Here is an 18,084-nt window from a genome sequence, read left to right on the forward strand (position 1 = left end):
GCTCTCTATATTTCTTAATAACATCATTGTGAAATTTGGAGATAATTCTATTTAGGGGAGTTGATCCTTTCACCCAAATGAACATAACAATGCTATTAACATTTGGCAGCGATCCTTCTGGCATTTCGGTCTTGTCTTTTCTTGTGACTCTGTGTGTATAGAATATAGTACAAGAGTCATATAAACCCTATAAGGGAGATTACACTATCTGGCCATTTGTTTTCCCAGCATACTGTTTCACAAACATTTTATTTTGGGTACATTTTTTTAAAAGATTTATTTATTTATTTGAAAGACAGAGTTACAGAGAGAGGTAGCGAGAGAGAGAGAGAGAGAGAGAGAGAGAGAGGTCTTCCATCCACTGGTTCACTCCCCAAATGACCGCAACATCCAGGACATCCAGGACTGAGCTGATCTGAAGCCAGGAGCCAGGAGCTTCTTCCTGGTCTCCCACGCGGGTGCAGGGACCCAAGCACTTGGGCCATCCTCTACTGCTTTCCCAGGCCATAGCAGAGAGCTGGATCAGAAGTGGAGCTGCTGGGACTCCAACCAGTGTCCATATGGGATGCCAGCACTGCAGAAGGTGGCTTTACTTGCTAGGCCACAGCCCCAGCCCCTGGTATATTATTGCTTATAGTTACATTTCATTATAGCTAGAGGCTGTTTTTATCCAATTCCTATTCTTGTATTTCTACATTTCAACTTTTAGCTGAAATAAATATAAGTATTGAAAGGATTAAAGTGAGAAGGCAGAATCAACAGAACTTTGTGTGATTATTATTATATGCAGAAAGGGAAAGCTAAGGGAAGTAGATTTCATATGGGGATGAGTGAGGGGCACTGAGAGGAAGATCCTGAGAGCAATCTTGGTCCTGCTGAGAAGCCTGTGGGATACGTAGTCACTGCAGGAATTTAAGGTTTCATCTGCAGACTTCCTGTTAGGGAGTGAATTGGGCCCCTGCCTTCAATTTCTGTGGTAGGTGGGGTCCTACCTACCAGCTGAGCCTGTGACTGCACCGAGAGATGTAGTCTTCCAGATGTGAAATGAGGTGATTCGGGTGAGTCCTAATGCAATCTGAAGAGTGTTCTTAAAAGAGTAGAGAATTAGGACACAGACACACACAGAGTCAGGAAGATCCAGAAGCCAAGGAGAGAGACCTCAGAGGAAAGAAATCCCATGCACAGGGTTGGCCTGAGACTTCTAACCTCTGGCATGGATACAAAATAAATGTGTTTGAAGCCATGCTGTGGTGTTTCGTTGTGGCAGCCTTAGCAAAGAGCTAAGTTTTATGCCCGCCCCTTTATCTCAGAGACAGACACCCACACCTCATACATACCTGGAGCAGGAAACATCTTCTTTTTACCCATCTTGGGTTTATTGGTTAGGGCCTTTTTAACCAAAGGCAAGCAAGAGAATATCATATATATATTTATTTCAATTTTACCTGAGCGGGGAGCCTTAATAAGGAGATAAAAAACTGAAAAATGATTAAGCCTGACTGATTGCTGGCTTAAGAAAATTGTGGAGAAATGGAACAAAGCAAAATGAATGTGAGGTTAATGTGATAACCCGGGGCAAATTTTGCAAGCCTTGCTGCGCTGACCTCACAGGTGTTTCCTGAAGCTCTAATGAGCCCCCTCAAGGGCTCGGGTTGGGGGAGGTCAGGCAGCCCCTCCTGCAAGAGTCCCATAGAGCAAGTGACCACACTGAGGGGATACTGCCCAGGGACAAAGGAGGTTGCAGCTACTAGGGGTACTTTTCAGAAAGTATTTACAGAAGCCGCAAGTATGAAGGCAATTCAAAATGTTCGTGGGAAGATGGAATTAAAAGTTTGGTGCAGGTAACAGTTCGAAGTCCACCCAGTTTTTTGCATCACATTAATTTTCCATGAATTTTTCAAGAGCCCTAGTGGAAAGCTAGCAACTACAAGAATCAGAACTGGAAGATATGACTTCTATGTTGGGGTGAGGTGCTGCTCTTCAGCTTCTGAGGTCCAGGAATGTACAGTGGTTTCCGCTGTGGGGACCGGGGTCCCAGGGCAATGCATTCAGGGTGCTCATGCCTCCCACCCCACCCCCATCAAGCAGCTACTCCCTATTTTACAGTTATAGGATGGCTCCTGGCTTCTGATCCGCCCAGCTCTGGCCATTTCAGCCACTTGGGGAGTGAACCAGTGGATGGAAGATCTCTCTCTGTCCCCATCTCCCTCTCCCTCTCTCTGTAACTCTGCCTCTCAAATATATAAAATCTTAAGGGAACGTACTTAGCTGCCAAATTGCATTTTAATTTAAAAGCTCAGGCTTGGAAGTACCCAAGGGGAACCTACTACAGAAATGGAGGTTAGCAAAGGAGTGAGTGAGGCACGAGGAGAGAATTCTCAACTGTTTCCAGGTTTCTTTACAGAGGAACCCCTTGAATGAGGCCCCAGATCTCCTAAAGGTGTCGCAAAGTTCCTGGAGAGGGGCACAAATTGCTTCAACTGGCAGTCAGGGAGGTCTAACAGCCACAGGAATCAGGTGTGTCCCCCAAATACATTGGAGGAAAGACATGGATGCATGGAAGGGCTCCCAGTGTTAGATAAGTGTTAATGACAGACCAGAAACTCTAACTGGCATCAAATGCTAAGAGGCAGCCCTTTTTAAGGATCCAGGGCTCCTGACATCGATGTGGGAACAAGGAGAGGCTTGAGCAGCCCTGTTGTACCCTAGATACTTTACCTGTACTTTTACAGACCGTGCAAGCCAAAAACTTTTTTTATACTTTATTTTATTATTTTAATTTTTTAAATTTTATTATTTGGCTAAAAAGTAGCCTACACATTGGGGTAGGGCAGGATATAGCACAAAACAAAGCATTCTGTAACGTTAATGGGAAATACTAAGAAAAAAAATTCTGAGGGACGTTCTCTTTCAGGTCCGTATATGCAAATAAGGTATTGAAATTTAATGTGCTTACGTACATGCAAACGAGGTATTCAAGAGGCACAAATGTGATAGGCTTGAACAGGGTGGCGTGTTTAGGCGTTTCTTGATAGCTGTGCTCTGTGGGATTACCAGCTGCTTTAGAATGGCTGTCAGAAGTTTAAGCTAAGAGTGAACTAAGAGATTTCTGTAATTTCCTCCTGAAGCTAGCCTGTGACTCCAGACCAAATTAATTCTTTTTAAAAAATCTTTGCCTAGGGAGTTCACGTTAATACAGTGCCTTATCATCTTCTAGCATTAATTCGGCAACGATAAACGGTAGTAATTGTTACTCCTATTTAGATTCAAATACTCAAAGGATCCAATAAATTCCGCAAATCAAGATGCAAACAGGACAGCATCCGACCTGAGGAATCTTCCTCTTTAACCGTACTTGGAATTTTTACCCTCTGCATACCGTTTTAAAATGATTTAAACCTTAATTTTCAGAGCAAGAAATGAAGCCTTAATTATTGTGAGATTTAGAATTTCTTCACAAGCTCCATCCCCAAAATGTTCATGGCAAGCAGCTACGTCAGCATTTGCGATACCTACTCGGGAGAGACTCACCTCTGGGTTACACTGCCAGAGCCCAGGGCTCCCCATCTACTAAGTCGTTCAGAACAGTGGAATTAGCGCCAAATGACCTTTAGTGACAAAGTTAAGATTTTTATTTTAAAAAATTTGCTGGTGTAACCTTGTTGTGCCACGAGATTACGGGTATGATGATTTTTGTTTTCATCCTGCCTTCCAATGAAACCTCAGGAAAATGTAGTGACTGGCAGGAGGCGCCAGCATTCCGAGGGGCAGCTTTCGAACCCCAGGAGCGCTTGGAACTGTAATGAGAGCCTGGCGCAGGCGGGTCCCGTCTCCTCACCGCAGCAGTCATGAAAGTTAAGTTAGTAGCTATGCAGACCTCACGTCTTCTCCCCCCCCCCCCCCCCCCCCCGCGTCCTGCTGTTGTCAATTCTGAAACGCGGGTGTTCGGACAGGTAGGAAAGTAGCGGACATAGGGGACCGTTCGTTCCATACTCCAATGATTTCTACAAAAACATTTGAACTGGGCTTTAAGATGACCGAAAGCCAGTTAGGACTCCGGGAATACAACAGTACTTCAAAAAGTAATGCAGGTTGACCTACCTAGGGGACGACATAACAAGCATCCAACTCCATTGTGTTTCTTCATAACCCTTACACAATACAAGCCAGCACTATGAGAACATTTTAGTGTCAGCGTTAAATATTTACTACACACAAAACCCCAGGTTACAGATCTTTTGGAGATATTGTGGGTGGCTCTGAAAAGAGCCTTTGGGGTGAGGGGTAGTGGCGCCAATTCGGGCGCTCACTTGGAGCTGGTGTACTTGGTGACGGCCTTGGTGCCCTCGGACACGGCGTGCTTGGCCAGCTCGCCAGGCAGCAGCAGGCGCACGGCCGTCTGGATCTCGCGCGACGTGATGGTGGAGCGCTTGTTGTAGTGCGCCAGGCGCGAGGCCTCGCCGGCGATGCGCTCGAAGATGTCGTTGACGAACGAGTTCATGATGCCCATGGCCTTGGACGAGATGCCGGTGTCGGGGTGCACCTGCTTGAGCACCTTGTACACGTAGACCGAGTAGCTCTCCTTGCGGCTGCGCTTGCGCTTCTTGCCGTCCTTCTTCTGCGCCTTGGTCACCGCCTTCTTGGAGCCCTTCTTCGGGGCCGGCGCAGACTTCGCGGGCTCAGGCATGATCAAACCCTCTGAATCTTCTAGTGAGAAGAAACCAAGTGTGGGAAAACGCAGGCACGGTGACTATTTGTTTGGTGAGAATGCAAATAAGGTTTTACAGCGATTCGGATTTTCATTGGTTCATTTAGTATCTTCAACTCTGATAGGGTAGCTTTGATCCTGAACTCTCATTGGTTCCTTCTGCATCTCCCGCCTCGGAGACTATGGCCTTTGAACTCATTACGTTTTAAGGAAATTAGAAGGGGGCTTGGCTTTACTGCTACTTTCTGATTGGCTGCAATTTGTATCCGACAACTCGGATAGGCTTCTTTAGGAAACTACAGCAGTGTATAATTAGCTGCTTGCGCCTCCACCTTAGCAATTTTCCTAAGGTTCATTTTTGTGGTTCGTCATGTCTGGACGCGGCAAGCAGGGCGGCAAGGCGCGCGCCAAGGCCAAGACCCGCTCCTCCCGGGCCGGGCTCCAGTTCCCCGTGGGCCGCGTGCACCGCCTGCTGCGCAAGGGCAACTACGCGGAGCGCGTGGGCGCCGGCGCCCCGGTGTACCTGGCGGCCGTGCTCGAGTACCTGACGGCCGAGATCCTGGAGCTGGCGGGCAACGCGGCGCGCGACAACAAGAAGACGCGCATCATCCCGCGCCACCTGCAGCTGGCCATCCGCAACGACGAGGAGCTCAACAAGCTGCTGGGCCGCGTCACCATCGCGCAGGGCGGCGTGCTGCCCAACATCCAGGCCGTGCTGCTGCCCAAGAAGACCGAGAGCCACCACAAGGCCAAGGGAAAGTGAAGCCGCCGGCGTCCGTAGACTCCATTAAACCAAAGGCTCTTTTCAGAGCCATCCACCTGGTCGCAAAAAAGCTTGTAACGAACGGTCTCCGGGCAGGAGTTAGCCCGCACTAGTGGCGGCACAGCGTTCCCTAGGGCACTCAAGACAGTTGTGGGCCTGAAATACATCCCAAGTTCTGAAGGGAAGTGCTTTTCTAATGCTTTGCAGATCGACTTGGACTCATGATATAGGTCCCTAATTTGGCTCTAAGCAGTTGCCGGGGTAATGACAGGTTGCGGTCCCCAGGGCACTCGCAGTTTTGGGCCTTAAACCGCAAATTCTGTCCAATTTGTCACATTGTGGTGATCCCCAAGGTACTCAGAACACTATACCCCAAGTTTGAGGGGAGGGGCGTTTCCAGTCCATGCACATTGCCGGGGTTACGGATGCGCTCCGCACTCGACGCTGCTTCGGGCAGGGCACCGGGAGGGAAGCACTGGGAGGCTCAGGGAGCTCCTCACGGAAGCTCGTGGACGCAGAGGCGGCTGAGGGCCGCGTGAGCGCGACAGGACCGTGGGGAAGTCGGCCTGGCGTTTCCGTTCGGCACCACCCGCCGTTCCCCAGCGGTTCCAGCCAGGAACGCAGCCGTTGGGCCACGGTCGCTGAAGGGAGCTCGGAGACAGCCGACAGACGCCGTGAAAGACGGAAACGGCTCAGGCAGATTGTTCTGGAAGGGCGGCCCTGGGCGTCTGCCCGCCGTTAGACAATGACTGTGGCCATCAGCAACTTGGAGCCCACCTTCCTGAGGGCCCCGCAGTGTGAAAGCCGAGGAAATGGCGTTCTCCCAGCTCAGACTAACAGAAGCCCGGGGATTGGAAGGTGGAGGAATTTATCCAATGAGAGCACAGGGGCGCCAGTTACGTCACTGGAGCGTCAGCCAATGGCTTTATCGCGCGGGATGTTTTTAAACCAGAGAGCCCAATCCGACCGTTTCTCAGCGTATATAAAGGGGAAATTGGGTCGCTTGGTACGCCATTTTGGTGACTGACCCGGTGGAGCTCGGGAATGGCTCGCACGAAGCAGACAGCGCGCAAGTCGACGGGCGGCAAGGCGCCGCGCAAGCAGCTGGCCACCAAGGCGGCCCGCAAGAGCGCGCCGGCCACGGGCGGCGTCAAGAAGCCGCACCGCTACCGGCCCGGCACGGTGGCGCTGCGCGAGATCCGGCGCTACCAGAAGTCCACCGAGCTGCTCATCCGCAAGCTGCCGTTCCAGCGCCTGGTGCGCGAGATCGCGCAGGACTTCAAGACGGACCTGCGCTTCCAGAGCTCGGCCGTCATGGCGCTGCAGGAGGCCTGCGAGGCCTACCTCGTCGGCCTCTTCGAGGACACCAACCTCTGCGCCATCCACGCCAAGCGCGTCACCATCATGCCCAAAGACATCCAGCTGGCGCGCCGCATCCGCGGGGAGCGGGCCTAATGGTCCCGCTCGCCTCCGCTCCAACCCCCTTCTCAAAGGCTCTTCTAAGAGCCACCACGTCCTCTCGGAAGCAGCTGTGACCCAGCTAAGCACTTTGAAATGCGAATTACCTTCAGGGCCCTTCGTTTTGCGGTGGCAAAGGGTGGATTTGGATGTCCCATCGTCGGGGAAGTTGTTCAGTGGGTAAGTTTAGTAAGCTTTGGTTAGTTTGCTTCCTAGGATCCTTTTTCCGAGCGCTCCAGCTTTGGCCTCTTGCAGGAAATTGACAGATAAGTGAGTTCGGTTTGCGAGGCCTGTTCGTTGATACAAACTAACCTCTCCCATTTCTCCAGTGCTGTGCGGTCACCTGGCAGCGGAAAGCTACTTGGTTGGTAGTTATTCTCGATCCTCCCAAAAGCCCGCAGTCTCAATTGTCTCAATTATGTTAAGTTATGCTAATATCTTAGCGACATAATTCCTGTTAACATTGGCACATTGTAAGCTTAAATTATTGGATGTGTTGCTTGGGAATTAGTGTGCCAGATCCTTTCCCGTCATGTATATAGGTAAGTGCATGTGATATTGAGAAAGGTCACAGGAGTCTGATTACTTAAGGTGACCAGTGAAGGTGTCTGCGAAGGTTGCATTTCGCTGTACTGCAGAGAGGAGGCAGGTACTGGGTGTCATCCCGGAGAAGAGGCAGGGCGCTGAGGCAGCGGGGTGGCGGTAATAGGAACAAGAGGACCCCTCACGTAGGGGCTGTGGGTTGTAGGGGAGCTGTTGCTTCAGCAGCCTCGGGTTCTCCGTTGGAGTGGCAAAGGAGAAAGGTGCGCGTCTGTATGGATGGCGACTTGGAGAAGGGAGAATTAGACCTGTCTGCTAAAGGCTGGTAGTCACCCTTGCTCTGTGGATTCCTCTAGTACCTCCCCTACCCTGTCGCTGCTGCGAGCGGGGCAGGATAATGTGTTTTCCTAAGTTTTTAGGCGAGTAGCTTTTAGGCATCTGTTGCTTCTTAGTTGCCTTCAGCCGAGCCATCCTGAGCATTCTGGAATGGCACAGTCTATAGTCTACACTACAGCGTTCCTGATTACCTGGCTAGGCCCAGGCACCTTCAGCTGGCTGACAAGGTCACAGCAGGTCTGTCTCAGCAAGGCGGGAGAAGGACCCCTGCGGTCCTCTTGGTGGTTTTAGGTTTGCAGGGAACCACACTCTGCATGAGAAAGCTGGAGCTTCCTGGTGGTCCCGCTAATGATAGCTGTATTGCTAATTTTAGGGACGAGCACTTAGCCTCTTAACCCCCAAAATGTCCATTGCTTTGTAGAATTTTAATCAAGCCAAATATTACTGTAGGAGAAGGGGTTGATGCTTTACACTTGTGGGAAAGAATTAAAAGGCAACAGGCTCCCTGGTATATACTTCCCACTAGAGTAAAGATAAATGTTATTAAAGCTTTAATTCAGTATATGCTACAAATACAGCAATGGTTAGGATGTCAAAACTGTGGAATAGATCTAAGTGAACCTTTAGATAAGTACAATAAAGAAATTAGAGTTGCAGAAAGAACTGCAAAGAGGGGAAACATTTTAAAAAGGGCCTGCTTTGAGCATTGAGGCTTCTAGTAAAGATTAGATTAGGAAGGTGCTATGCTAGATTGTGTAGCCAATTTCTGCATAGCTCTACAGCACTCCAGACCTTGGCTTGGGTGGGCAACCTGTTATCTCGCACCTGTCTGTGACGGTAACCCATGCTCTGAATATGCCCTTGAAAATCAAAGTGTCACTAAATGAAAGTGGACAACAGACTTGTTCTTGTAACTTATTGTGACTTATGATATAAAAATAAAGTCTGGTGTTTGAGAGCCAGAGCCCTGCCATCAGCCTTGCTGTGTGTCTCATTTCTTCATGCACTGACACCTCTCACACCTTGGTATCCCTGGACTGGCTGGAGCTGGACTCCAGGAGTTACCATCTATTTTGAGGGTCCAAATAAGGGCAAAAGAAAGGAACCTGGACTGTGATTTTTAAACCTGAGCACAACTGAATACTAGAAAGAAATCCAGACCTGCTTGATGAGAGAGAGTGACACCCATGTTCAGCATCTCCCTGGCCTTAAATCTCATCTCAAACAACTGTAGAGGAAATACAGCCACAACCAGAGACAAGGAAAGAGAAGCAGACCCTCCTCCCAACACAGACCTTGAAAGGTGGCTGCTGGCAATTAACTAGTGAAGCAGCTGCCCTCTGTGATCTTGTCTAGGGGGGAAGAAGTCCTATGTTCTGCTTCTGTAAACTCCAGTCATAAATCTGTCCTAAAAGATCTGCCCCGGTATCGCTTCTACAAACATAGTAGGCCCACTGACCATTGAGAGTGTGGTCCTAAGTCACGTAGGCTGCGATTTAAACCCACCAATGCTGTAACAGCTAAGGTGTGATGCTGATGAACCTATAAGTATTGTAAAAAACTTGGGATTGTCGCTCAGTTCTCGGGAAATGATTCCCGCTGAGTCAGCTGGCGTAATAAACTGCTTTGATCCTCCACTGTCTGGTGCCTGTTTGAACAAAGGGAGTCTTCCCACCTCAGATTTCTGTAACACAACAGCCACATTTCTCTGGAAAATCAGAACATCAGCCCCGAAATACAAAGAGTTGTTGAGCTGAAGGCAGCCAACAAGCAGATTCAGGAAAACTCTGCCCTTCCTCTTTTGCCTAAAAGTTGGAATATAGATTTACAAAGACAGCAGGTAGCCTGAGCCACTCCTCCCAGGGAGAAGAAAGGCAGAACCCTGAAGACAGCTTTAACTATCGGAGTGAAAGGTAGCTGGGGGCACCAGAAGAACCCACAGAACAAGCTTGACAGCCTTCTGTCAATCATACACCTGCACCCAAGTTGCCAGCCCTAGAGACTTAAGGTCCTTTTCCATTTGTGTTGTCATTCCTCAAAGAGTTGATTCTTCTTGGGACTGGCTGTGGTATAGTGGGTCAAGTTGCCACCTGCAATGCCAGCTCTCTGCCGGATCCCAGCAGCCATGAAAGCAGCAGAGGATGGCCCAACTGCTTGGGCACTGCCTGCCCACACATGAGAGACACAGAAGCTCCTGGCTGAGGCCTGGCCCAACCCTGGCCATTTGGGCAGTGAACCAACAGATGGAAGACCTCTCTGTCTCTCCCTCTCTATCTCTCTAACTGCCTTTCAAATAAATAAATCTTTTTTAAAAACTAGTTGCTCTTTACTGAAGATGCCACATTAGCTGGAATTCATCAAAACCGTCTGGTCTCATGGATGTGAAAGTGCATGCCAGTGAATTTGTTTGCTTTTCTGTTAATCTGTCTTTTGTTATAGGGATTCATTCCAACGAAGAATTTACAAGCATTGAGCCAAAAATTACCTTTCTTTCCCTCAAAATAGGGAGAAAAGGAATAGCCTGTAAAAGTTTTAGGTTGAGGGGCCGGTGCTGTGGCTTTGCTGGTGAAGCCGCCGCCTGCTGTGCTGGCATACCATGTGGGTGCCAGTTCAAGTTCCGGCTGTTCAGCTTCCAATCCAGCTCTCTGTTATGGCCTGGGAAAGCAGTAGAAGATGGTCCAAGTCCTTTGGGCCCCTGCACCTGCATTGGAGACCCAGAGGAAGCTCCTGGCTTTGGATTGCTGCAGCTGTTCTGGGTACTTAGGGAGTGAACCAGCAGATGAAAGGCCTCTCTCTCTCTGACTCTCTTTCTCTGTGTAACTCTGATTTAAATTTTAAAAAATAGATCTTTAAGAAAAAATAAAAGCAAAAAAGTTTTAGGTTTAACTTCATTCATACAGTGGTACTAGAGTTAGCTCAATTTATGGCTACAGCCAAAGTGATTGCCTTCCGTTAACAAACTGAATTTGCTTGGATTGCAAATGTGAGTGTCTTTAAGGACCAAGCAAGAGATACTTTTACCAAAATAGTGATGAGCTACCCAGCTTAACCTTCACTAGGTCATTCAGTCAGTAACAGCTTTGGGTGAATCTAAGAGCCCTGACTGTCTATTTTAAGCCCCATTTAGCTCTCTCCTTCTAAGTCATTTGCCAAGCAGAAATGTTAATGACACCTTTCTTAGGAATTGTCCAAGTAGTCTAGGACTCATGATTTCATTAGCTCTAAAGTCTATAATTTAGCCCCTTCCAGGGGGCTTGATCGCATTTAATCTTCATGATAGCTCTGTGGGTTGGGTCAACTGCTTCACCCAGGAGCTCGTTGGGGTGAATAAATCAAGGGGGCATTGTGTGTGGGGCTAGAGAGTGGATGGACATTCTATTTTATACATACATTTATTTTACCTTATTAACTTTTCCATCCATTCATTGCACCTAGGCTTTTTTGAGTGCTTACTGCATACCCAGCACTACCCTAGATGCTGGAAACAGAGCAGTAAACAGGTAAAGTCCCTTCTCTGTGGAGCTTCTTTGCATTCTTTACACACATGTGAAAGTGTGTTGTGTTAGAAAGCATCAAGCAGAAAGTGTGTTGTGTTAGAAAGCATCAAGCACACTAGGAAAATAGACTGCCAGGGCTGGGGGGGGGGGGGAGCGGGGAGTGAATTGTTGTCGTTTTTAAATAGGGTGAGAGAGTAGGAAAGACTGGGGAACTGAGATGAGCGCATACTTAGGCCTGAAGTCTGAAAGGAGGAGATCTTCACATATTTCTGTAGGAAGATCACTCCCCAGAAAATAAAAGCCCAGAGATAGAGTTGGGAGCTCACATGGGGTTGTGGCCACAGTGCTGAGAGACAACTACCTAAACCAGGGTCCTCGTGCTTTTTATCAAACTGAAATTTCCAGGTAACAACACTGACTTCATATTTTTCAAAAGTATTTCTCAAGGTAGTGAATCAAGAGGCAGGGGCCAGAACAGATGAATGCTAACGCCACAGATGACTGCCTGATTCAAGGATACCAAGAGTTAAGAGAATTAGTTATGTAACAACGCATTTGAAATGAGATCTAGGTTCTGCAAAATCACCATTCTTATTTTAGAAAAACCAGTTCAAACAAGGTTTCTAAAAGGTCTTTAAATGTCACATTTTTTGAGGTTTTGTTACACGGGATAAACATGAATGAGTTCCCGAGTACTAATAAAACCGCTCATCCTATTGTGAACAGAAGTCTATGTGAAAGCCTCCGTAGTGCTCATGGTTCAATGGCCAAACCTATATTTGAATGAAACAAAATACAATTATGATGGAGGAAAGAGAGAGACATCTTCCATCTGCTGGTTCACCCCCAAATGGCTGTAATGGCCGGAGCTGGTCCTATCTAGAGCCAGGAGCCAGGAGCTTGCTCCCAAGAGCTTGAACCATCTTCTACTGCTTTCCTAGCCCACAGGAGAAAGCTGAATCAGAAGTGGATCAGCAGAGACTTGAACTGGCACCCATATGGGAGGCCACACTGTGGCTTTACCTATTACAACACAGTGCCAACTTCTACCTTATTCTTTAAAGAGTGCCATTGGAGAGAATAACTGGAGTCTTCATTCTTTCAGGACTTGCTCAGATAACTCTATGGAGCTTCTGGGGGCCAGTGTCAATGGCCTAGAGTCTCCATTTCTTTCTCGAGCTTTTCTCCCTGAGGGTCTAAGAGGCAGCACATCCAGGGAGGCTGGTCTCCAACTTGGAATGATCACAGGCATTTTATTGCCAGTGGAGAATACTGTCCCTTCCTCTCACTGGTTAACTTGAGAAACTTTCCAACACTGAGCTTTGTTGCTATAATAATTTTAGGCATGAATTTAAGCGGATTAAGGAGCACATGGGGAGATGGTAAAGCTTTGCGTGCGACTGTATCTCTGAGGGACTTTTCAGGCCCGTGTGTGAGTACGCATGCACCAAGCAGGCAAGATCTGCTCTCCCTGTGCACGGGCACCACCCAGTCAGTTGGGATCCAGAGGGAACAAAGAGGGAAAGGTTGTTGGGCTCTTGCTTTTTGGGAGCTCAGATAAACTTGTCTTCTGCAGGGGACATCGGTAATCTCTGGCCTTTGGATTCAAGGACTGGTAGCCCCCTGGGATCTTAGACCCTTACCCTTAGTCATCCTACTTGCATCCATGTTCTTCCCGTATCGGGAAGTTCCAGTGTCCTCAGGATGTAAGTTGTCCTCAGAATTCTCAGACAACTTCCCTAAAAGAAACCTTCTTTTTCTATCTATCTATCTATCTATCTATCTATCTATCTATCTATCATCTAATTGATTTGTTCTCTCTCTCTGGAGAACCCTAATACAGTTTCTATGACACCTGATATGTTACCTCTTTTTCTAGTGATGGAGTATCTTGGTCTAAGGATTGTCACACGCGCAAGTGCCTCCACTTCTTCTTAGAAATGAGGGCTCTGGACCCTGCCTTGGGGCTGGATATATAGTTGAACTAAATCCACAGCTCTCAGTTGCTTCCCACAATGTAAGATGATTTTCTGCAGTTCTGAGGTCCAGAACGGTTGCTGTAGACAGCAGGCCACGCTTGCTTCCAAGCAGTGTTTTGAAGCCCAGGTGCCTTTGCCTCTGTTTCAGCATCCTGAACATGCTCTCCACATTTGTCCTGAAGGGTGAATGAGTATGAAAAATGCTTAGTGGAAGATTATTGTGCTCCAGGCTTGGAAATGTCAAACTTCATTTTCACTTATATTCTGTTGTTGGCAAAAATTCAGCTAAAAGGACACATCTAACTAGAAGAGATACTGGCAAATGAAGTTTCAGTTTGAGCCTGGGGAGAAGGACGGTATTAAATTAATGGTCAGTGAGTTTCTGTCTATTTAGCCATGGAAAATTTGTTTATATAGGAAGGGGACCAGAAGGCAGTGTCGTGTGTCTTTCATTTCTCAAACTCTGCCTTGCTCCAGGTCCCTTCTCAGAAAACCCACTTGTTTCCTAATCACTAGTAAAAGTCACCTGTTCTTCCTTGGTAGTGGTAGGAACAACAGTGAAGTACTTGCAGGCAGTGCTGTGGCTTAGTAGGCTAAGCCTCCACCTGCAGCGCCTGCATTGCCTACATACCATATAGGTGCCAATTCCTGTCCCAGCCATTCCTCTGCCAATCCAGCTCTCTGCTAATGGCCTGGGAAAGCAGTAGAAGATGGCCCAAGTGCTTGGGCCCCTGCATCCACATGGGAGACTCACAAGATTGCCATTCGGGGAGTGAACCAGTGGATGGCAGACCTTTCTCTCTGTCTCTCCTTCTCTGTAACTCTCTCAAATAAATAATCTTAAAAAATAAAAAAAATTTAAAAAGAAATATTCACAGGAGTCAGTGTTCTGTTTTAGACCAAGCTCAGAAGTAGTTTCAGCAAGTCACCTCATCAGCATAAAAATTTTGTATTACCTCCACTGTACTGTGAGGAAACATGAATGGTTTTGCTTAACTCCAAATGTCACCCAGCTAGTATACATGAAACAAATTTCAACCCAGGTGATACTCAAAACTCACCAATTTTAAGTAGGTCCTGTTGGTGTTCTTTAGTTGTATATGGAACAATATTTCAAGTCCCAGAACATAACAGATCCTGTGCCTGAAGGCATAGCACATTGAATGAGGCATGTATTTCAAATGTGGAAGGTTTTGAGGAATATGGCAGAGTGTATTGAAATGAGTGAAATGAACTCTATAGAGCAAAAGGCAAGGCTGGCTGAGTCTTATGCAAGGCTTGGGGGTGGTAGTGCATAAAGAACATTGACAGAAATATTTATATGCCTTGAATGTGTTGACCCTGAAAACAGGGCTGAGACAGATACAATTAGTGTAACAGATTCTTAGACCTGAAATTGATATTTTACAAAGTACAGTGCCACTGGACTCCAAACTCAGCACACCTCATTCACAGTAAGCATTGAATCTAACCATGCAGTCTCGCTTCTAATTTGTAAGGTATTTTCCAGACTTCCCAAACAGTTATATTTGACCCTCACAGCAACCAGATGAGAATTTGATTCTTGTCAGAACTGTGTTGTGTTCTTATCTTCTTAAGTAATGCAATCGTTGTCAATGTTCGTATTTCATTTGTTTCGTATCGGGAAGTTCCAGTGTCCTCAGGATGTAAGAACTCACCAGTCAAGGCTCCGAGAGCTGTGCTCCTTCCTCTCTTATTGATAAAGTCTTCAGGCAAAAGCTGCTGATCCCTGAACTGGCTTCTATTTTCTCATTCCATAATAACTCTTTTCAGACTTCTTTTGGTTCCATGCTGCACTAGCAGAGGTGACATTACACTGTCTTCAGAGTTTTGAAGAGGAAAGAATTCTCTTTAGACTCTGTGGGTTTGATAATTGAGTCTATGGAATAAACTCACCACCGGCAGATTAACAGACAAAAGGCACACAAATTTATTCTGTGCAACTACTAGCACTTGAAAGAAGGGAAATACTCTAAACCCCAGCAGTTTGCAAACACCTCATCTTAGGGTAGAGGGGAGAGGGCCTATGGACAACTCAGAGGAGATGAAATTATTTTGGAGAAAGGTGAGTGGGTCCTCGGAGGCCTAGGTAAATAGCCTGGGGCCGTCTGTCAGCTTGTGGTGGGTACCTCTGGTCACCTCTACTATGAAACAAATCTTCCCTGGTTGGTGAGATTCCTGGGAGGTGACTGACAGCAGCTGAGTTGCTTTGGGAGGCTCTGTCTGTCTGCAGGCAGATAACAGAAGTTCAGTGGAAGCCCCTGGCAGTTTTCTCTTCCCCAGGGGCCCTCAGTGTCAAGTCCACAGTGACAGATGTAGGGTGGCATTTCCTGAGCTGCTTCCATTTGCACAACATGGCTGGGGTGTTCTTTGCCCCTCTCTCCTTCCCTGGTCAGGATGGAATGTGGACACGCTTGCTGCAGCCGCACCAGGCTTCCTTGACCACGAGGTGTCAGCAGCAGTTAAGAGTGACAGAGCTGGAATGCAATGGCAGCCGCCTATTACACCAGTAGGCGGACCCACAGACCAATGTGTTCCCTGAGCCCATGGATGAATGTCACTGAGTCAACTTTAAACACAGAGAAACAATGGGAAAGCGAGAGGGCAAGTCAACAGCACATTTCAGGTAGTTTGTGACTGAGACACCTACCTCGATCCTTGATTACAAATGTCATGTATTTCACCTCCCATGGTCCCCGTGCCCACCCCATCGGGTTTCCCCACTGACAGATGGTTTTGACAACTGGAGATGGTGATGATCAAAGGGGCTCAGCAGTTGGAAGTTAACTTGGAACCAACAGTTGCTTAATTGGAAAGAGTCAGGGAGGAGTACTCAGCCGCCCATGCCATTCCTCCTTTCACAGTCTGGGCCTGTGAAAGCTGAATTCCTGGTATGCGGCTGCTATGCTAGCTTGCTTGCTAGAATATGTAGAGAGTACACAAGCCCCTGGGCGGGAACTGACAGGATCAGGGTAGTTCCAGGGCCCTGCTGCTGGTGGCAAGAGACTGAATGGATAGGAGGGAAAAGTTAGTGATGAAAGGGAATAAAGATCCCAGTCAAACAAATAGCAACAGTGAATACAAGAATCCAATCAGAGCTGTTGAAAGGATTTCACTCAGGGTGTCTTCAAATTGATTGTGTTTCCTCTGTGGCAGCCATTAAGATGCTTCAGTGGGCAAGATAGAGCCTACCCTCCGAAAGCTGTCTCCCCAGGGGAAGAACAGAGACCACAAGCTAACAACTCGGCAAGTTCAAGTAGAGAGGAATCCTGACTGCTGTGAAGAAATGAGAAGTTGTGGGACAGTGACTGGGAGATGCTGAAGTTTCAACATCCAGGAGTCAGCTCCATGGCGCAGTGGGTTGATCCTCCACCTGCAGTGCTGGCATCCCATATGGGCGCCGGGTTCTAGTCCCTGTTGCCCCTCTTCCAATCCAGCTCTCTGCTGTGGCCTGGGAAGGCAGTGCAGGATGGCCCAAGTGTTTGGGCCTCTGCACCCACATGGGAGGCCAGGAAGAGGCACCTGGCTCCTGGCTTCAGAGAGGCATGGTTCCGGCTGTTGTGGCCATCTGGGGAGTGAGTGAATCAATGGAAGGAAGACCTTTCTATCTGTCTCCCTCGCTCACTGTCTGTAACTCTACCTCTCAAATAAATAAACAAAATCTTTAAAAAAAAAAAAGAGTAAACATACAATAATTCAAAGAAATTGTTGGTTCAAAAAACTAGAGGCAGGAAGGAGTTTGTGCTCAAAAAACACAAGGCCTGTGTGGTAGAAGATTCATGATCAAAAGTAAACACTTAATGATGAGATTGGAGGTTAAACAGATGCCTCAACATGAGGAAAACTGTTGAGATTTTGAAAACTTTGCCTGCTTTGTCCAGATTGGATTTTATGGGATTAAAAACAGAAGTAGCAGGGGCCGGCACTATGGCATAGTGGGTAAAAGTGCCACCTGCCGTGCCAGCATCCCATTTGGGCTCAGTTCAAATCCCAGCTGCTCCACTTCCAATCCGCCTCTCTGCTATGGCTGGGGAAAGTAGTAAAGACGGCTCAAGTGCTTGAGCCTTTGCACCCACGTGGGAGATCCAGAGAAAGCTCCTGAATACTGGCTTTAGTTTGGCTGAGCTCCAGCATTGCAGATGGAAGATATCTCTCTATCTGCCTCTACCTCTCTGTAACTCTGCCTTTCAAATAAATAAATAAATATTTCTCAAAAGTTATTTTAAAAAATAGAAGTAGCAAATGTTTTGTTGTACCTGAGCGAGTGTAAACAAATGAGCACCACACAGTGATAAAATCTGATGGTCCTTTATTGCCAGCAGTGGAGAGCGGGCTCATGCCCTAAAGAACACTTGACCCTGAAGCCCAAAGCAAGAGGATCTATAAAAGCAAAAACCACGAAATCGGGAGGGGTTGCTAGGATCAGGGGAATACATGGTTACTGGGGTCAAGCTGACCTAAAACCTATGCGAAACTAGTATCAATTATAATCTTGACAATACCAGTTACAATCTTAACAAGTCCAATTATAATCTTGGCATTCATCTAGGTATTGGTTTTAATCATATGTAGGACATAGACAAATTACATTTTTATCATCAAGCCAGGTGTGGCCTATCCACTTCCAAGCTTGAGCGATCATGCTAGGGGGTTTCTGTGCTCTGCCAAGAGTGATGTAGTGGACTGCTATTGTTTAACTGTTTTAGCTCATAGTTTCAGACCAGAGTCTCATGGTGTGGGGGGCACCTTCCCAGAATGGAGTCTCCGATTCTCCAGAATGGA

At 47.4% G+C, this 18,084-nt stretch overlaps 3 protein-coding genes across 3 annotated transcripts; 2 read left to right on the plus strand and 1 right to left on the minus strand.

Annotated features, from left to right (window-relative positions):
* Positions 1–4,175: 4,175 nt before the first annotated feature.
* On the minus strand, positions 4,176–4,789 carry LOC100346201 (histone H2B type 1-C/E/F/G/I). The gene has a single exon (XM_051855035.3). It carries the CDS (start codon positions 4,685–4,687, stop codon positions 4,307–4,309), a length of 381 nt encoding a protein of 126 aa, XP_051710995.1. The 5' UTR covers positions 4,688–4,789; the 3' UTR covers positions 4,176–4,306.
* Positions 4,790–5,027: 238 nt separating this feature from the next.
* LOC100345939 (histone H2A type 1-E) lies at positions 5,028–5,580 on the plus strand. The gene has a single exon (XM_002714205.6). It carries the CDS (start codon positions 5,079–5,081, stop codon positions 5,469–5,471), a length of 393 nt encoding a protein of 130 aa, XP_002714251.1. The 5' UTR covers positions 5,028–5,078; the 3' UTR covers positions 5,472–5,580.
* Positions 5,581–6,411: 831 nt separating this feature from the next.
* On the plus strand, positions 6,412–16,980 carry LOC100345683 (histone H3.1). The gene is made up of 2 exons (XM_089334386.1): positions 6,412–7,109; positions 16,459–16,980. Exon 1 carries the CDS (start codon positions 6,516–6,518, stop codon positions 6,924–6,926), a length of 411 nt encoding a protein of 136 aa, XP_089190512.1. The 5' UTR covers positions 6,412–6,515; the 3' UTR covers positions 6,927–7,109; positions 16,459–16,980.
* Positions 16,981–18,084: the final 1,104 nt, after the last annotated feature.

The sequence above is a fragment of the Oryctolagus cuniculus genome, chromosome 5 (assembly GCF_051225735.1).
Source record: "Oryctolagus cuniculus isolate XC-2025 breed Fujian yellow rabbit chromosome 5, ASM5122573v1, whole genome shotgun sequence".
NCBI lineage: Eukaryota > Metazoa > Chordata > Mammalia > Lagomorpha > Leporidae > Oryctolagus > Oryctolagus cuniculus.

Bases quoted from the DNA above. Each gene is read 5' to 3' on its own strand.
- LOC100346201 (XM_051855035.3), bottom strand. From the start codon at position 4,687: ATGCCTGAGCCCGCGAAGTCTGCGCCGGCCCCGAAGAAGGGCTCCAAG.
- LOC100345939 (XM_002714205.6), top strand. From the start codon at position 5,079: ATGTCTGGACGCGGCAAGCAGGGCGGCAAGGCGCGCGCCAAGGCCAAG.
- LOC100345683 (XM_089334386.1), top strand. From the start codon at position 6,516: ATGGCTCGCACGAAGCAGACAGCGCGCAAGTCGACGGGCGGCAAGGCG.